The sequence below is a fragment of the Mycteria americana genome, chromosome 3 (assembly GCF_035582795.1).
Source record: "Mycteria americana isolate JAX WOST 10 ecotype Jacksonville Zoo and Gardens chromosome 3, USCA_MyAme_1.0, whole genome shotgun sequence".
In the NCBI taxonomy this organism is placed as follows: Eukaryota; Metazoa; Chordata; class Aves; order Ciconiiformes; family Ciconiidae; genus Mycteria; species Mycteria americana.
Window position 1 is genome coordinate 116,646,073 of NC_134367.1, and position 19,520 is coordinate 116,665,592.

The 19,520-nt window shown below is 43.3% G+C and overlaps 1 protein-coding gene across 3 annotated transcripts in view; it reads left to right on the plus strand.

Moving 5' to 3' along the window:
* Nucleotides 1–1,076: 1,076 nt before the first annotated feature.
* The window catches only part of ATL2 (atlastin GTPase 2), a 39,959-nt gene continuing 21,515 nt past the window's right edge, over nucleotides 1,077–19,520 (plus strand). Inside the window, exons 1-2 of one of the 3 annotated variants that reach the window (XM_075496744.1) lie at nucleotides 1,077–1,262; nucleotides 17,433–17,713. In XM_075496744.1, the coding sequence (XP_075352859.1) occupies nucleotides 1,202–1,262; nucleotides 17,433–17,713 (342 nt within the window). In that variant the 5' untranslated portion in view covers nucleotides 1,077–1,201. The remainder of the gene's footprint in view (nucleotides 1,263–17,432; nucleotides 17,714–19,520) is intronic. The other 2 variants (XM_075496743.1, XM_075496745.1) reach the window with 2 other exon arrangements.

A 19,520-nucleotide genomic window follows, 5' to 3' on the forward strand; every position in this document is an offset into this window, starting at 1 on the left:
ATCAGACAAATGTGTTGTCATAACAAGTGACAAGGTCACACCGACCAATTTGATTATGGAGGTTTACATGACCTTTAGCAATAGGAAACCTCACAGACCTAAAACCTTTGTGCAGTGAAGGCACCTAGCTTTAACAGTTGGCCTTTTAAAAGGATGCAGTAAGGTCAGTTTGGGTTTAGAGGAACGGGACTCTTACAAAACCCAGAAACAGCAGGAATGTTTGGTCCTTTGGGAACTTGTATGTCTTGTTCTGATTCAGAGCTGTCCTTTTGTGTGTTTCCAGCCCAAATGCAGCAGCAGTGCCACAGCGAGTGAGAACTCAAGAGCGAGGAGCTGGTGTTACTGCCAGAAATGCAGAGCGCTTGGGTCACTTTCCCGGCTGTCCCCATGGCCCAACAGGAAAAGGGAAGTGAGGGTCTAGCAGGGTGACAGCACAGTGCAGATAGAAGTGGATGCCATCAGGTCACCCTAAGGGATGGGCCTGGTGGCACACTGGTGGCTGGCTGGCTGCGTTTTCTGCATGAGTGACCTGTGCTGGGAGCAGCCAGCTGATGACGAGTGAAGAATCCCCGAGGGACGCTCACCCTGAAGTGTTTTGTACTGCCTTGGGGCCTCCTCACCCACTGTGCCATCTTTCATCCCTTTGTCCCAAACACCCAGCTTGCCCTCCAAGCCCCTCAAGGCCCCTCTCGCCCAGTGCGCTGGAGGCCCGCATACTCCATGCCATTTCGACGGTGGGGTGCACGGCCGTGAGGAGGGCACCCCACCCCTCAGCCTGGGGGCTAGACCGGGCAGCAGGGCCCGGTTGGGGCGGGTGGGTGTGTGTGTGTGTCTCTCCCGCAGCAGCGAGAGGCCCCCACACGGCGTGGGACTTCGCCTCCCCCTTCAGGCGGAGGAGAGGCTTCCTCCCGGTGCAGGCGAGGGACTCCATCGCCCTCCCCTGCTGCCCGGGGCCACGCACCAACTCCACAGCGCGCTGCCCCGACAGAACGCAGTGACGCAGGCGGACCGCGAGTGACCGCGCATGCGCCGCACCCAGGAGCGGCAGGGCGCGGGCTGCGCGTGCGCCACCCCTCCCCTCCTCGGGCGGGCAGCCGGGGGCGCTAGGACCCGCCCTGCCCGCGCGCCGCCGCCGGCGGGCGATAAAGGTCTCGCGGCGGAGCTCTGACGTCACGGCGAGTTAATTTTAAACCCGGACAAGATGGCGGAAAGGGACGCGGCGCGGCGCGCGGGTCCGGCCCGCCAACGGCCTGACCTGGCAGGTAACGCGCGCCCCTGGGCGGGCGGCGGCGGCCGCGGGCCGGCGGCAGGGCTGCCCGCGGGGCTGCCCGCGGGAGGCGCGGGGCTTGGTGGCGGGGCTTGGCGGCGGACGGCGCCGGGGGAGGCTCCCGTGTCTCCCCCCTCCTCAAAATGGCGGGGGCGGTCGCCAGCCCCGACGTCTGCCCTCGAGGGGCGGTGGGGGAGTCGGCGCGGCGGCCCCTCCTCTCGGCCGGCTGCTCTCTCCCGAGCGGAGTGACCCCGCTCTCCCTGCGCGGCCAAGGCTTCCTGCTGAGCGGACGGCGGCCCATAGCGGAGCAGGGGCGGCCGTGAGTGCGGCCCGGGGGCCGGCGGTCGGTGACCTTATTCCCTGCTGCGGCGTGGCCGGGCTGCCCCGCCGCCCGCCCGTGTGTACATCACGTGAGGAGCGGGGGATGCGGGCCGGAATATGGCTGGTGCCGCCCGCCGGGGCCCCCGGGCCGCTCGCCCGGCACGTTCCCGGGGCCAGAGCGAGGCAGCCCGCAGGGCGCCTGCTTCCTCGGAGCCAGGTCCACTTGCGAAGGGAGCAGCACTGGGCAGCTCGGGGAAGGAGGTGGCTCATCCCTCATATGGACCGTCCCCCATATGGACCCGGTGTGCTCCACCGTCAGTGCTGCTCTTGCTTGTAATATATTCTGTGGTGGTGATGGGACATGTCTCTGGCTTGGTGTTTAGCCTCGCATGTGCTGGAGTCTGCGCAGTATGTTTTTTTTTAAATACGGTTCTCAAGAATAGCTTAAAAGCTGAGAACTTGTAACCCTCTCTCTGCCATACTCTCTGTAAGGGGGGACCTGGGACTTGTGAGGACTGTACTGACTTGAACACTAAGTTGAATCATGTGAGGTTTTTAGCACTGCATTAGAACACTGAACTATTTTAAAATCTTTGTTGTATAACTCTCACTTAATTTGGAAGTAGAACAATTGGACTGGGCATGATTACACAAAATCTAGCAGATGCCATGTGCCACTATTCGTTTCAATTGCTTCATTTGTAAGCCAACTAGAGACTGGGAAATCTAACCACACTATAAACTGGTGGGTGTGGAGTGGCTACTCTACAGACTTTTTTTATAGGGAGGAAAAGGCACCGCTTTGGAGCATGTGGAAATGTTTGATTGTGTTTGGCAGCATTGCAATTTTAATAATTTAAAAGAGTCCAGAGATTGAAATTGAGGATATGATACTGCTTTACTGCTTGGGTACTGGTTTCTCCCCTCCCTGCAGCACTACTGAATTTTCTTTGATGATTCTCCGTGTTTTCACCACTATGTAGTTTAATAATCTCAAAGCATTAGATTATTGCATAACTTTCTCAGGGTCATAAAAACGCCAGCACACCTGTAATAAAGGACCTTTAAGGTAGCTGGGTCATCATTAATGGTGGAAACATGCACATGTCATTAAGTTGCTTGTGTACTTCAGGCATGGAACAACTTAACTGATAGGGTCTGCACATACAGCTATGGATGATCTGTGCCTGCCTGCAGAGTACCTTTCTGTACAATGAAATAAAGCAGAGTGGTATATTGGAATAGTTACAAGAAGAGAAATGTAACAGGAGAGGCCTATAACTCCTCCTGTACCATTACTAAGTGTTGCTTAACAGCTGTTACGTTCTAGCTTACCTTAAAGTCACTAATGATGTTACAGTTCCTCCTCAAATAATAGCAATAGCTCTGTGGTGTTTCAACTAGAATTCTTTTGAAAGCAGGGAGTGGGGTTGAAGAAGGCTGTATTCTTTTCATGTTCACCTGCCTGCAACTTAAAGACACTTCTGAAATAGTTCTAGCACAGAACAGTTTTACTTGAACTATCATAAAAGCATTCCTTTAAATACAACAGTGTCTCCTAGTTTAGGAGGCCAAGCAGCTCTTGTTCATGTTGGATGGACAGGAATGCTTAACCCAGGTCTTGCAGGAGTGCTGATACTTCTAAGGTACCTTGTGCCAACTGCAGTCCCTGTGTTTTGGTTAAAAATCAGTTATTGATGTTTGCTTACTGACTATGCTAGTAAAGTACCACTGACTGGAGCAAGATACTGTGATAGATGAGGGATTGTTTTCTCTTCTTGTTCTAATAAGGATAGGGACACTACCTCAAGCTGGCTAGACTGGATAAGAGCTGGTCTGTTGGAGGGGAGGAGGGCTGGGGACTTTCCTCCCATGTAACAGGAGAGCACTTATCTCCTGATGGCAGTATCACATCCTCTCTGACTTTGAGTTTTTCCCAACTACAAAAACAAATGTAATAAGCAGATGGAAATGCAGGTAAATTAAAGTCTGTGGTGTTCTTGTTTTGGTAGCGAACCACAGGGTTGTTAGTCTCTACCGCAAGCTGGATCGCAGGTTTCATTTCATCAGTATGCCAAAACTAGTTTTAACTTTGTGGCTGTTGTTAGTAGGCTGTTGTACATCTTAGTACAGTCTGTAAAAGTTCCTAACTGTTTCAAGGACATTCATAAGGAAAACTGCCAAGTTTCACTTAAATCTAACTTTTCTATGTAAGGTGAAGTTTGAAGTTGCTTTTGTTACTGCACTACAGTCTTGAACAGGCCCTGTCCTGGGGATGATTTTTGATCCTGACATGGCAGTCTTCGAATGGGAAGTTTTAAACTTTAAAATCAGGCTGAATTTTTTCCTTGTTTTTTACCATTGCTGCACGCTGTGTCTACAATGTGATCTGCAAGCTGCCAGTTTGAGTGCAGTTTTCCAACTTTTTGCTAAATCCTGCATTAAATTCTCAAATTTACTATACAAATCATTAGTGTTTTAAGGTTTTGTCTTTAATCTCGACTATCTAAGGTGAACAAGGCACAAAAATATTTTCTAAGCTTCTGCATAGGCAGGCCTGCTGTATTTGTCACTTGTAAACAACTGAAGTTTTCATAAGTACTTACATACACTGGTTCTTAAGACTTTACTCTTACTGGAGAATGACTGGGTCTCTTTCTCAAAACATTGTCAGCAACCTGAACTTGAGATGTCCTGGAGGAAAGATGGAAGTAGCTTTCTTTGGTTTTGGAAGGTTGTTCTTGACATGAAGAATATTATCTTATCCTACAGCTGATTTTGAGGTCATAGTGCTGTGTAGGGAGTTGATTTACATGAATACATTTTGTGGGGTTGAGGTTTGTATCTGAAACACCAGAACAAACAGATGAGCAAGTTTGAAATATATGTGAAAACATTACTCAGCTTGATGTTTGCTATTTCAGTTATCTACAAAGAAATGACTGATATGAAAGGAGTGATGTCTGTTAGGACAAGGATTATAATCAAGTCACTTCTAGTGGCAAATTAATATGTAATAGGGACTAATGTTCTGAGAGCATTGGTAGCTAACTTGTCTGACCTTTAACTTCTGTTTATTTCTGAAATAAATTAATATATTTTGTGTAGTGTTCACTTCCAGGAAAGCAAGATTTTATGTGCTTGCTAAGCATGCTTTTTGAAACACATTCAATATAAAAGTTGGAGGAACTCAGAAGGCATTTAAATTTGGAAGTTGATCCTCTGCCCACTTAAGAAACCCAGAATGAAATCTGAGGAATTTGAAGATCTGTCTTTCCTCCCCCACTGTTAATTCTTATTTGACTGAATTTATCTCCTAAGACTTGAAGGTAACACCCATTGTATTCTGTAACTGTACAAACGAGTTACTGGGAGATGATCTAGGGTATAAATTAATGCTAGGCAAGTAACTACCTGTTAGTGTTTAACTGGAGTTCTGGCTCTGCAGCAAAGTAAGGAGCTTACCCTCCCCCTTTGCATTTGGGATGGAGCGTACATGGGCTGTTACAGTGCCATAGCTGGTAAATTCACTTAATGAATTACCTCCATAGCAGGTTGTTCATGTGCTTACATATCCTAAAGCTGTCTAGTTAGTTTGTCTGGAGTCTATCACTGAAAATTCCAGCTGCTCCATGGGGACATTACTCCTTGAGGAAACAAGACTAGTTTGTATCTCATTCTAGTGTGAGAATAGTAGATCTTTGTGCTCAGTATAATCTGTGGAGCTAAATAAGTCTCTTCTCCCTTTTCCATTAACTAAACAGGAAAAATAGCTATGCTAATTTTGTAATGGTTAGTAGTTGGCTTCTCTTTAAGGTTGGAAAAACTTAAAGCAGAATGTTTGACACCAAAGATGGCATTACTGAGGCATATAGCATCCAAGACAGTCTGACAAAAGTTACCTGAGTGAATGCAGGTAAGCTGGGTATTGGAATTCCTGTTTGATGCCAGCTTGATGAACTCATGAGCAGGGCTAATAGGAAATCAAATATAATGTGAAAGAGAAGTCCATTTGGGCCTCTGCAGAAATGAATTATGAAAGACTAGCTTCTTTTAAAAGAAGCGCCCTGCTCTTCTGTATCCTGGAGGAATAGATAAGTGAACTGTCAAAGCTGTATGACTGCACAAAGTGCCTTTTGGGAAAGGACTCAGCTTACAGCTCGGTTACCGGGCCTCTATTTACAGCTTGTGTATGGTATGAGGGATATTCTGATACGCTTTTGCTAGGAGGGGAGATGTCTCATCTAATATTTTTTTCGTGTTCGAGATGTATTTCCAGCTTTATTTTGCAGTGCAGACGATGAGCAAATGACTGATTGCATTTTTAGCCCTACATACCAGTGATTTCTGTATGGCAAGGTGGGGTTTGTGTGCTACTGCAAGTCTTGGCAGGTTTCTCTTAAAAGTCTGGAATAGAAGCCAAAACCTGGAAGGCAGCAGAGTTGAAGACTTGAACTAATAAAATGTTGTACAGATTACAGACATGGAGTGTAGAACATAATTTCCAGTAAATTAATATTTGAAAGTAGAACTTAATTTGCTCTTATGCAGCTGTTGCTCAAGTGAGATCAGAATTGGGTTCCAGTCTGGAGTTAGTGTCAAATCATAATAATTTTTTTTTTTCCCCACCATTGCCTTAAAGGTAGTCATGTTGAATTTACAAGTTCTTATTGGTCTCAGTAAAATATTTGAAGTGTCTTTTGAGCAATGTGTGTTGTATAATGATTCCAGGACAACATGGCTTTTTTTACTTGGATTGAAAATTATAGAAACCTGTTGGAGAACATGTGTCGTCTGCTTGTATCGATGTGTTAGAACTACTTCTTGTATATTGTGTGTACTTGGAAAAGTTGTTCTCACCTCTTATCTTCTTAAACAGGGTGGTACTGCTGAGTGGAAGAATAAGTGCAGTTATTTTAACTATCTCTGTAAGCCTAGTCCTACGATACTACTGCCTGCAACCTTGCATGCTATGTCTTACTCCCCTCCCCTCTTCAACCCCTTCTGCATTTTCGGCTCCTCAGGTAAATGTAAGAAAGGGTCTTCTGGCTTTTGCTTGTGGCTGTTTGTTTATCTTGGTCTGTGTAGTGTGATTTACTCGGGGAACCTTAAACAGTTGGGAAATGAAAGGTACTGTCTGTCAATCCTCTGCCTAATATGGAATTATCACAGTACTGATTTCAGGGGAGGAACAGTTACTCGAAGTACCTGAGCTTCTAGGCATGGAGGCAGAAGCTTGGCTTCCTTTAATGTATTGCTTAGACATAGAATAGCAGTGAAAATGACTGCTGTAGAAAATTAGGTTAAGGTTCTTCATATAACCAAATCACTTTCTTAAAACAAGAAGTCGTCTTGCTTTTACGAGAAATAATTTCTTAAATACTCTGTAATTCTGAACTGATACTAAGGAATTAGTCTTGTTAATGACAGCAGTGTGATTCTAAACATGGCCTTAAAGCTGCCTTCAAGGCAGTTATCACTTATCTTCCAAGCAACAAAGTCTTAAGCTTGTCTTGGGGATAAGGGAGGGAATGAAGTACAAAATACTTAAAAAAAATCTTTCTAAATGCTAGTATGTCAGATATCTTGGTACAGAAATTGTTTGGAAAAGTGCAGTAAGTAATGCTTTTGGGGGTTGGGGCACAGAACTGGGGTATTTTCTAGAGCTAATACTATAGTACTATAGAAATAAGTAGCTACTGAAAACTTACTGCATGTTATGCTCTGAGATTTAAAAGGCAAAAAAAAAAATTTCAAAATAAAATAATGGTGGTAGGAGCATTAAGAAATGCAACTTCTGCTATTAAGCTTAATTTTTTCAATGGAAAAATGAACATGCTATCCACTATGAACATTTAGATAGCAGATGCGATTAAATAATTGTAGAACCTTCAGATGCTACTGGGAATCCTGCTTGTTTGAGAAGACCCTTAAAATGCAATCTGGTGCTTTTAAAGGGGTTGGAAGTTGGCTCGTGATAGACTGAGACTCTAAGAATACATTCAGTCTAAGTACTTTGAGTTGCAGACATATCACTGTTTCATTAATCAAATATCAAACTGAGCTGTTCTGTAGTCTAAGCTGTTTTCTTATTTCTGTAGTGCATTAGAACTGACTAGATTAATCATTTGTGAGCTTTAAAGAGCAGCAGGCTGCTACGTATCTCTGTTTGGGTTCATCTTCTAAACGTAGACTTCTCTCACCAGTGTTTGTCCTCTATACACTGTAAGGAAAGATTTCATGGATCCACAGAATAAGGACAATAAATACGATCTACAAAGACTAAACTGTTGGTTGGAGGGGGGTGTTAAACATACAGTCTTCAGACAGTTTCCTCTTCCTTCTCCACCCAAGTGAAAGATGGATATTGAACCATTTGTAGTCTCAACATATGGTATGGTGTGTTGTCCTGTAGAAGAGCAGTTAGATTGGCTAGATGTATTCAGACTAGTCCAAGAACTTGATGTAAAGAGCAGTAGTAACCAGCTCCCCTTCTGTGTTTCTTCCTTTCAGGAGGATTGTGTGGCTTGCCTTACCTCTGGGATTACTCTCCTTTTTCCCCCTCAGTGCTTTACTCACCACTGGGCTTCACTGGCCAGCAGCCATTAGCATACACATAACAATGGCATTTGCTGTCCCAGGAGAATGCTGTTTAAAAAACCAAAAATGCTCCAGTTGTTAAGACTCTTGTTTAGCTAGCAGAGGCTGAGGTTTCTATGGTAACAAGTGTTGTGAATGATGTTAAAGAAGCTTAGGTAAGTAGGTAGGCCTTGAGCCCTTTGAACTGATATGACGGTGCTCGCTGTGTGGAACTGAGCTACTAAAGTGTGCTTTACAGCATGCTTATGACAACTTATCTGGTGATTTTGAAATCAAAATTCTTCTAATCTACTCTTTAGTAGAGACAGATCTTAGCAGGTACAGTGTATTCAGTAGGAACGTTCAGAGGAATGCTCCTCTAGTGCAGGAAGGACTATGCCAAGCTCAAGGTCTTCCCACCAGTTACACATCCTATCCTATGTTACTGACAAAACTGAAACTAGTGTTAACCTCAATTTACAAAGGAAGGAAACCTTGTTGTTAAGTGAAGGTTAACAAATGTGTTGGCTAGCCCAGCCTAAATCTGAACTCTTTCAGATCTAGACAAATCCTTGGCAACACACAGTCCGATCCAGTTACATCCCAGTTGTCTATCCATCTTCGCAGTGTTATCACATGTCACTAAGTCAGTCTCCACATGAACACGCTTCTTAACTGTACGTGTGAGTTCTGAGAGTCAGGAGGAGTTTTCCAGCTTAACTAGGTTGTAGTCACAAAGCTGAACTTTTATTTTGGCACCAGTGGCCCAATCAAGCAGCTTGTGCCTCCCCCTCAATTGTGCTGGTGCAGCTGTTTCAGAGGCTGTAGAGTGCATAGCACATCACCTTGTGTTTATTCAAGATAAGTTGGTGCCTGGACCTGGGACAGTGGTGCCAACTCAGAGGGCAGCAGTCCTGTACTGTTTAGCAGTACAATTGAACTGACCCTGTGCCCTGCAGATGAAGCTGTGTAGCTCTGCTTTTTGTTTGTCTTCAGCTCTAGTGCTCATTGGACTCTTATTGAGGCGATACAGTTTGTAGAAAACTGTTCGTATTGCATTCCTTTTTCTGCTGGTTTGGTTTGTTTAGCTGACTTGACTCTCATATGGATATGTGGCAAAATTAGTAGGAAAGGCAGCGTGTGGTGCTGGAAATGGGAAGGAGTGGGAGAGCCTTTGTGTGAGTGGGTGGTTAACTCAGCTGTGCTACTGAAACAGGCTCGAAGAGGCAACAGGGGAGAGAAGGAGGTGGCAGTTACTGGCACTGTCCTGTTGGCAGAACAAATGTACTTTGAGCGTTGCCTTAGCAAGGGACTTTTGTGCAAGCAACAGCAATGGTGCCTGGCAGAGACTCAGGAGTTGTGGAGAGTAGGTGCAGAGCTCTGAAATATATGGTCATGGTTAGGTACTGTATCAATTATCATGGGTTAATTGCAGGAAAGTGAAATGGCAGCCCAGGCTTCTTTCTCTATGTGCGTAGCAGCAGGGACTGCGGCGGAAACTACTTTTGTCGTAACTGTGTGAGAAAAATCTCTTCCTCCGGTGAAGACAGAGTGAACACATGCAAAATGTGATCTTTTTGTTGTTGTTGTTGTTTGTTGTTGTTGTTTCAGTTTCAAATGTGACTTGTGTGGGGCTTTTTTCCTCTTTTGATTCACATTGTTGATCTGGGCATTAATTGTGTTGACATGTGTTGTTTCCCCTGGTCACACTTCCCTTTCACCTGGTGGGTGTGTTAGTGACACTACCAGGTAAGAACAGTGGAGGAGGAATTTAAATACTCCATGAAGGTGTCTGAAGGTAGTTACTACATCAGCTTTGCTAGCTATGTGATCTAGAGAAGGCAGTTTCTTAAGGTAAACCCAATCTCTCCCTGTACTTGTCATTCTTTGAAATGAAATGTTTGTATTGTTTTATTAAAACAGAATTATGGAGTTCAGAGCTGGAAAAGCTGGATGGGAGGCTCTCTTAGTTGCAGGAGCTTAAAGAGAGGTGGGAAGCTGAGTGTAAACTGGAGGTTGGGCTAAAAGATCACTTTTGCTTAGAAGCTTCAGACTGTTAGAAGCATGGTTTGATCAAAAAGGAAAAATTAATGCCTCTTCAGCTTGCTCTGTTTCCTTAAACCTGTTGGTGTTCCTTACTGACAACTTATTTATCCTGGAAATGAGTATGAAAACTGGCCCTCTGGCATACCTCCTTGTACAGCAAAAGTGACCACTTGCTTTGCTTGCTGCTGAGCTCCTCTGTGGCTGTGGTACAGATGCAGCTGGGTGACTAAACCTATTCTGGCTGCTAATCTGCATATCAAACACGGGGTAATTGCAGTTGGCATCTCTTGCCTTATTCTTTTCTCCCCATACTTCTCACTAAAAATCTTGGTTTGAGTTAGCTGGTCATTGTTTAAATTATCAGCTGCTGACATGAGGAGTACATACAAGGTACATAAAATGTAGTTATGGCCTAAACCAATTAGAAAATACTGACTGAATCTTCTTTGGTGAGCAACAACCCTAAATAAAATCCCTCTGAAATACGAGCAGAAGTCTGCCTAGTTTAAATCTGTGTGGCCTGCAAGGATCCAGTTAGCCTGCAGCATTCATGAAAAGCTTTCACTTGCCATTTCCAAAGTCCATAGTGAACTAGGGCATTGTCAGATCTGGTGTGTTCTCATTCCCATCCTCAGGAACCTGGGGGATGGGTAAGAAAGGGGAGAAAAGGTGAGGAAGAGGTCTTTTAATGCTTTCATCTGCCTTAGTCTTAGTATTCTAAGGCAGCATTCTTTGAGGGGGCTGGAAGAGTACTGGTAAACCTTACTGTGGGTAGAGATCCTGTTAGGTCCTTCAGTGAGTGTGCTAATAATAGCTGTGGTTTTTAGGCAGAGTGGAAGAAGGATGAGAAGCATGCTTTGTCACTATCCCTACCCTGCAAGTTTTTCCTTGTAGCTATGGAGAAACATCTTTCTTATGAAGTTCATGATGTGCTTTCAGAAAAGCAATCCTTATATACATATACTATATATAAATTTTTTTTTTTTGCTATTTACTAGGTTGTGTCAGGGTTTGTGCTGCTTCTGGCTTAGTCTCTGCTTATTCGTATTCTCTTACTTGTATGCATTTGCTGAAAATAGCTGAATTTGAGGGTTGACTTTTTTGCTGCACCTCTTCATTATAATGAAGTCTCTCTCTCTTTTCTGTCCCCTTAAATGGAGAGTGCAAAACGCCAGCTTATCAGTATTTTGCATAGCTATGGGAGAGCTGTCTGCTCCTGGATGCATGCAGACTATTCAACAGAGAAGCAATTTAAAGCACTTAGGAGTAGACAGGCCTATTGTTTGATTAGTTATGATGCTTCATTGGTATCTAGGTCATCAGAATATCTTCTTTATCCCCTTCCCTGGCAGAATTGTAGCTTCAGGTACTTCTTGCTTCTGCTCACTGTTTATATAACAGTTCTAGATCTGTCCCTGAACATCCCACTGCCCTGAAGGAACAGAGAGAGTTAAATGCATCTTCCCCCCCCCCCCCCCCCCCCCCCCCCACTCCTCTGTCAGTCTTGCTGGATATCCAAACAAGTCTTTGGAACTTAGCTCATCAGTCCTATTTATAGCTGCAATATTCAAAACATTTAATTATTTCTGGCCTTAAAATGAGCTACTTGGCAGTGTTTTGCTAGTCAGCAATAGGAAAGCAGTGATGCATAAGGTCTGTGGCAGCCCCATAGCTTTCATGTGGGTCTTGCATGTGAGTTTATTGCATGGAGTAGGACTGCTGGAGAAAAGGGAGGACAATTTTGTGACTTAAATCTAGTGATTTTTTTTTTTTTCAGTAGATGTGCCAGATTTTTTACCTTGTCCAAATAAGGTTTGAAGGTTAATCTATTTTTTTTTCTACACTCTGGAACTCAGTTCACACATGCCCTACACTTCCTTCAGTTCACTACACCAAAACAAGAAATATTTAAACAGTTTGTCTCCTTTCTCTCTGAGAAAAATTTCCTAGGTGAAGCTCTGAGAGTATGCATTACATTTAAATGTGGTGCAGCACTTCCCTCGTAACTTATTTTAAGCTTTTGATTCAACCTGTGAACTCCCTCAAGCCGTGGAGGTAGAACAAGGCTTCAAGCCAGATGATTTGAGGTTAGTACAGCCTCCTTCAGCTTGCTTTACCATTCAGGTGTGTGTGGGAACCTATCATGCATCTGTATTGAACTATGAGGGGGAGACTTACATTGCTTTTGTATGGACACAAATGTGTGGTGTCTGTAGAGTACCAGGAAGAAGAGTTCAGGGATGCTGAGAGCTGAAGTATCTAGGGGTACCAGAAGTTTTGATTTAAAGTTGGACTTCTAGCAAAGTGCAGGTTTTTGTACAAACAAGATATTAATACTACCAGCTTCAAGATGTACAAGACTTCATACTCTTCCTATGACACATTATTAAGCAAGATTTAATAACAGTAAGTACCAACTCTTGAAAGAGTTAAGAGAATATTTTATACACAATTTAAGAATCGGTACCCTTTCAGTTCAACCAGTTGTTGAAAGAACTATAACTCAGATGAGACTTAAGTTACTAATGAATAATAAATTAAGGTAACATGGCCCTTCAGACATACAGCACAATAGTACCAATATCCTATTTTCCTGACTTCCAGAATTCAGGAGTTACTGCATTAGAGGCCTAAAAGAAAACCAAACAAACTGACCTGTCCAATATGAAGTCTCCTCTCTTGTTCAAGTACCACAACATTGAAGTTTGTCCCACAGCAGAAACAAACTCTACCGCTGGCCTGATTCCACCTTTTCCTATCAAGTGGATTCTTTCCATCTGGAAGCGGTTTTCTGCTTACAGGATTGCCTCCAACTCCAGATTTACATTTTCCCATATTCTTTCAGAACCCCATGTGCACAAACCTGATTGAGGCACCTTCCTAGCAGTTACTTATCTGGGAACATCACTGTATGGATTTAAGTACACTGAACTGCTAGTCATGCTTGCATTTCCAAGCATTGCTTTAACAAAGACGAAGAAGCAGCCATCTCCAGTTACTTGATGCATTGCATGCAGGTATGTTACATGGCCCCATGCTTCCTGTGGAAGCAGCCCAGAAGCAGTGTTCTCTTGCAGGATGTGTCATGAGGCACCATGGAATGTACCACAGTTTAATTCATTCATGGCAGGGACCATGCCAATACCCACAGGACCTGACAAGTCATTCCTGCCAGACTTTGCATCCTAGATACCATCCTCAGCAAAAGACTTATGAATAGTGCTCCAACGCACTCTGTTTTGTGGATGTAACGAGGCATTTGAGTTATTGCCATGAACTTGAAAAACTGGTAACATGGTGACCCTAGAGTTTTTCCAGCAGCTGTTTCTTCAGTTCTGACAGCATTTCACTTTATTGCAAATCCGAGAGGATGTTTCCATTTCCAAGCATCAAATCTGTGCTGCCTCAAAGGCCAGTGGCACTAAATCTTAAAAAAAAAAAAATTGGTTTGAATATATTAAGCTAGTATAGTACTTGATTTGACCAGAAAGCAAACTTGAATGCTTAAATCCTAAGCAGCTAGAACTAAACTCCAACGTTATCCAAGTGGGTGTGCAAAACAGCGCCTAGCATCATCTCAACTCAAACTGGTTGACAAAGCAGGCCAAAAAATTCAATTGCACCAGCAGGCCTGACAACTGGAAAGAGTAACTTTAAAAAGAAAAGCTGTCAACAGGACACCAAACTATACAAACTACACTGACACAATTCTGGTCACCACTTCAGAAGAAACACTCTCACCTTTGGCCTAAAGCTTTTGTATTCCCAGAAATTAAACAACCCCTCTTTTTTGAAAGAGTTTACAAAACAGGTTTTGCCACATATAGGTAGCATCCTTTGTAGGCCAGAAAACTTGGGAGGATAGCCCAGGTGAGGTACAAAGATTCTGACAGTCAGAAAGAAAGCCTTCAGTGTCACAGCCTAGAGACATAAAGGGAATAATCCTATTGATAAAAGCATTAAGATTAGGTAGCTCCAAGAAGAGACACCTGTGTTTTAGCAAACAGATATTCACACAATGTATCTAAGCCTCTGCTTCTACATATTCACCAGACAACAAGTTTAACTTGATTACTTAAAACAGCCTTATATTCTTTTAAATGCATACTTCGTTTCAGCTGCAGTAATGTGTCGGTTTTGTAAACTAAGGTAGACTGTAAAATAGTCTGAAGCAACATCTGCAACTTCTCTTCATTCACTTGGAGCCTGACATTAACCACCTTTTCCTACCTGGAAGTCATCAGAACCTTAGCAGACCTCAAAGAACAAGTTGTAGCAGCATCTTTCCGCCAGTGCAGAGCATAGCTACCCAAAGCCTCTGTAAGCCAAGAGGCTTTCTGAACAAACAAGTAGAGTGGTCTTTTATCATTAGTTATTTCTAAATAAGCAGATTCTTCCTATCACAAGTAGATAGTACTATCAAGAGCTTACACACAATATGCCTGTTAAAAGATCACAACATCTTGTTAATAGTATTCTGCACCCCTGGAGCTCATTTAGCTCAGAGGGGACAGGAGAGAAGATTCATTTTAGGCCCTATTCAGTTCCAATTAGATTTCACTTACCAGCAGAAATTGGAAAGTCAAGTCCAGAGCATCAAGTTGGGTGTTTTGGTTGTTTTGGGTCAGCTTGGTTTGTTGGGGCTATTTTTTACTAGCCAGCCTAATATATCTGAAAGCTCCCAATCTACCTACAGAAAAGACCACCATTGCCATGAATCAAGCACTTTAGAGGGTGGAGAACTACAGTGTTGACAGCTGTGAAGGAAACTTGATCCATCCAGAAGAGCTGGTTTGGTAACTTCATGCTCAAGTTGCAGAGAACACCCTTCCCTTCAAGAGATTTTGAACTAGTTAGCAATTACCAGGACAGACATTGCACAAGTTAAGCATGTTAACTGTAGAACAAGCGCTACTGTTCATCCCAGCAGCATAATCAGCATATACTAGCCTGTCACGTGCTCCTAGGCAGATGTCACAACCTTTTTGGTCCTTTATACTACCTTCTGTCTGCTTACCCTGTTACTCTGGCTGGTCACTGTGTCAGGCAGCACTGGAGTACTTTGGAAGCCTTTCTAGAAGGCTTCAACATCCTGGGCAGAAGGATCACATTCCACTTCTAAAAACTACTTTCCGAGCAGTCTCTTAAAACAATGGTCAGGACAAGAAGTCCTACTTCACAGTCTGGTTTTCTGCAAAAGCTACGGAAGCATTGTAGTGAGTTCTGCAAGTAGTTCATAAAATAAACGTGCTGATAGCACTGTCAAGTCAGGCCAGGAGTTAATGAAATTCAGAACATGAAGACCTACTCCTTACTCCCCCCCCCCCCCCCCGCCTTTCCTCACCTGCCCCAGAACATGGTCCCAGTATGCTACTTGAAACTCAGAATTTAAGCGAGTTTGTCCTAAAGCCCAGTCTAAGGACCACAAACTGCTCTAGGTTCTTGCAATAGTCCAGTCTCAGCAAATCAAGCATAGGAATGGATGAGGACTAACTTTAGAAGAGGTGGTGTTCACAGAATGACCACCCCTACACTGAAGTGTTTCTAGCCAACTGGATAGTAATTTGGACTTGCAAAGCTCATGGCAGCCTCCCTATACAGGTCTCCATGACGACTCATTCAGTGCTGCTACAGAGGCAACCAAAGCAACAGACTTTTTTGGTTGGGGGTAGGTGGGTGGTGGTGTTTGTTTTTTATAGTGTCTTTGAGTGACACTTTGAGAAGTCCACTTCCATCCCAGTAATGGGGTTACGGAGCCAGCACATCCACCCCATACATTCACACCCAGAAAGTGGTTGTTTCAGAGGCATGGCTGATGGCTCCGTACACTGCATGTAGAACAGCAAGGCAACGCTGCTTCCTGCCAGAGTACTAAAGACAGGCTAGTAGATTCATCCAACTCACTCACAGGGTTTGTCTCAATGCTGTTAGAAATCCCCATGTGCACAGAAGACAACCTCAGGCTTTTAGTACATATAGAAAAGCTCTCATCTATCAAAGCATATGGCACTAGAGCTCGTAGTGCAATGTTGCAGGCCCAGAAAGCCATAGCTACATTTTTCTTTTTTCAAGATGTTCATCTGACCTTTGGAACTTCTGTACTACTGAACTAACATACTCCAGACTACAGTCATATCTACCACTCTGGCTGGAGCTGATGCAAAAAGATCATCAACGGGACTTGCCCCTGAAGTCTGCCATCCATTCAGGCCTATTACTACGGCTGTTCACTAATCACTCCCCACTCCATTTTGTCGTCTTCCAACCTGAATCATTAAATTAGAGCATGTGAGCTAATGCACAGTTCTGACTGTGCATAATCACCTCCTGACCCAGGTCCAACAGGCTAGGAGATACAAGAGAAGCAATACTGTACAGCAAGACACAGAAACAGACAGACTTGAATGGAAGCAAATATAGCCAAAAGAAGATACTACCACTCAGTTAACATATAATCTCTTCACTCCACTCAGCAACAACTACAGCAGGACTACTATTGACACTCATCAGCTAAGTATCCAGAACAAGCGCCGTTTGTTGAAATGCTAAGCCAGATTTTGAGAACAGTAGCTTCTTGTGTATGTACAAACAATATTTCAACTGAACAAACTCAACTAAATAACCCATTTCTTAAAGGATGAGGTAGAATGAAAAGCTAATTCCTGCCTCCCCTAAGTACACAGCTAGCAGCTGATGACCTGTTTGTTCTGCAGTGTAAGAACATGGAAGGGAGAACAGTCAGCTCAACCTGTGTGCTATGAAAAGAGACAGCTCGCTTTAAATGCAAGTTCCTCCCTTTAAGCACATTAATTGAAATAAAGTACCAACACAGTTACCTTTAAGTTTCAACCCAAATACAGTCTGAGCTTGTTAAACACATCACTCACATTCTTTCATGGCAAAAAAAAGCACACACTAATTGCTAAACTCAGTTGGGTTTAGATACAGTATATGGTTTTTATCAACAAGCACTGAATGACAACTAGTAATTGCTTCTCTGGATAGTGGGTTGGACACAGACAACTGCACACAGATGCAGCACAATATTAAAATTTAAATCCCATTTGCTTTTTAGTGACTTAAGACTTGGATTATGAACAAAGTCTAAAGAAGTCACTTTTATTAATGTAGATGACTCTCATCAGCACTCCTATTTACTCTATCACAAGGAGTTACAAAGCTCTGACTTACTAATGTATTGTAACCTGTCAATTTGCAGGTAAGCATTATGAGGAAGAGGAGGAGGAGGATGCCCTACCTGACTCAGATGCCCTGCCAGACTCGGATGACGAGGTGGATTTGGATAAGCCACGCCCCATACAGATTGTTCTTGCTCATGAAGATGACCATAACTTTGAATTAGATGAAGAAGCATTGGAAAAAATCTTGCTTCAGGAGCACATCAAAGATCTTAACATAGTAGTTGTGTCTGTAGCAGGAGCTTTCCGCAAAGGAAAATCTTTTCTGCTGGACTTCATGCTTAGATACATGTATAACAGGGTGAGTAATTTGGATTTTCCCTGCAGGAGAAAAGTAATTGGTATTTTAGTAATTTACCTTTGTATTTGTTGACTTGAGCATAAATATAGCAGGTCAAATTTTTCTTACTTATTGGGGGTGGGGAAGCCAGCTACTCTGTGAAGAAGTGTATTTAAGTGACAGTTTTTCAATATAAATTTTATTACAGTTATCAAGGGAACTTACTGGTGTCCTGATGTAAGTGGGCATGAGAAGAACTTGAATGAGGGAGTGTGGTGGCCTTCTAGTTGGGCTTTGGGGAAGGGCTCATCCAAGTGGTGGCTTGGAGGAATCTTGCTTTGACTTGATCTCCTGAAATCATATTGTAGCACTAGCTTACCCATTGTTGCAAAAAGAAGAATCTTATCAGGTAGCTGTTGGAGGACAAAATCTGCTTAAATATGAGGTATGGCAAAAGGGAGAAAGTCTCCTGTTTGCTGCTTGGAATATGTCTCTGAACATAGTCCAGGAACTTTTAAAAATCCTTTTAAGTCATTGGTTAATGAATGCATGATCCAAAATTTAATACCTTCTCTTAGTTTGTAGCTTTTGGCTGGTGTTGTCTTATGTCTGCTATACTTTGAACTGTTGGCTGATGTGGGGTAGGGCCTCCTGTGAACATACACATCTGCCTGTCAAGGGTTGTGGTGTGTTTCTTTTAATCTGCATAGTGGATATTGACAATTCAGTGTTTTATTGCTTTTTGAAGCTCTTAAAAAAACAGAACTGATTCCTTTTTTGGTCACTGTTCTTTGGAGCTGGAATTCATGGTAGCAGAAACCAGCCACGACTGCATCTATTTTACCTTTGTGCTAGCTGGCTTGAGGAGAAATCAAGATGAACCCTACAGTTACAGGAAATATGGGAATATTGCAAAGAGCCTGCTGGTAGTTGGCAGATGAAGACTTCCTTTCTCTCACTCCCAGTAGCGCCTGCTATTGAATTCCTCTCACTTGTTTGCCAAGAGCTCTGTAAGAAAGACACTGAGGATATGGTAGGAGGAATACAGAGTAGCAAGCTGGTGCTCCCAACTTCTTAAGACTCTTTTAACCTATGGAAGAATAAATGTTTCATTGATATAGCTGTTCAGTGGATGGCCTTTTGTGTGTGTATATAAACCCTCTCTAGTGTCCTGTTTATATTAAAAACAAAAAAACAAACAACCCCCCCCCCCCCCCCCCCCAAACAAAAAACCTGAACTCCCAAGAACTATAGCAATCTGAGCTAGATGGTGGCTGGATAGAGGTAGTGCTAGTTCCTTCCAAAAATAGAAGGGGTGGGCTTTAAGCAAATACTCTAACTTTCAGATTGTGAAATAAAACAGAAATTCATAAAGCAAAATGGATTGAAATACTGTTTCAGCCTGGTGTAATATCATGCCTCTCTGTTCCCTTTATTGTGCAATCACTTTTTTCATTTTCTATAGGTGTCCTTCAGAATACCATTTATTTCACTTAAACTGAAGATGAAGGCAAACTTGGCCATCTACTGTAAAAACTATCTCTTACCAAAAAGCAGAGAGGTCTTGCTCTCCATGTGCTGCTTCTGGCCAAGCATTTGCATTCTGAAGCTGTAATGCTTGCAGGCCCTTAGCTGAGCTGATCCAACTCAATGATGCATCAGAAGACACTGCACTTTGACAAATTGTTTTCCTGCCAGCTCAGTGATGTAAACTGGCTTAGGGAAAGAGCTTTACAAGCATCAGAGCTGCTGCAAACTGATTGATGGGAGTTGGGGATGAGAGAAGATAAGTGCAATCCCTCCTCTTTTGAGCACTGCTGAATTGTAT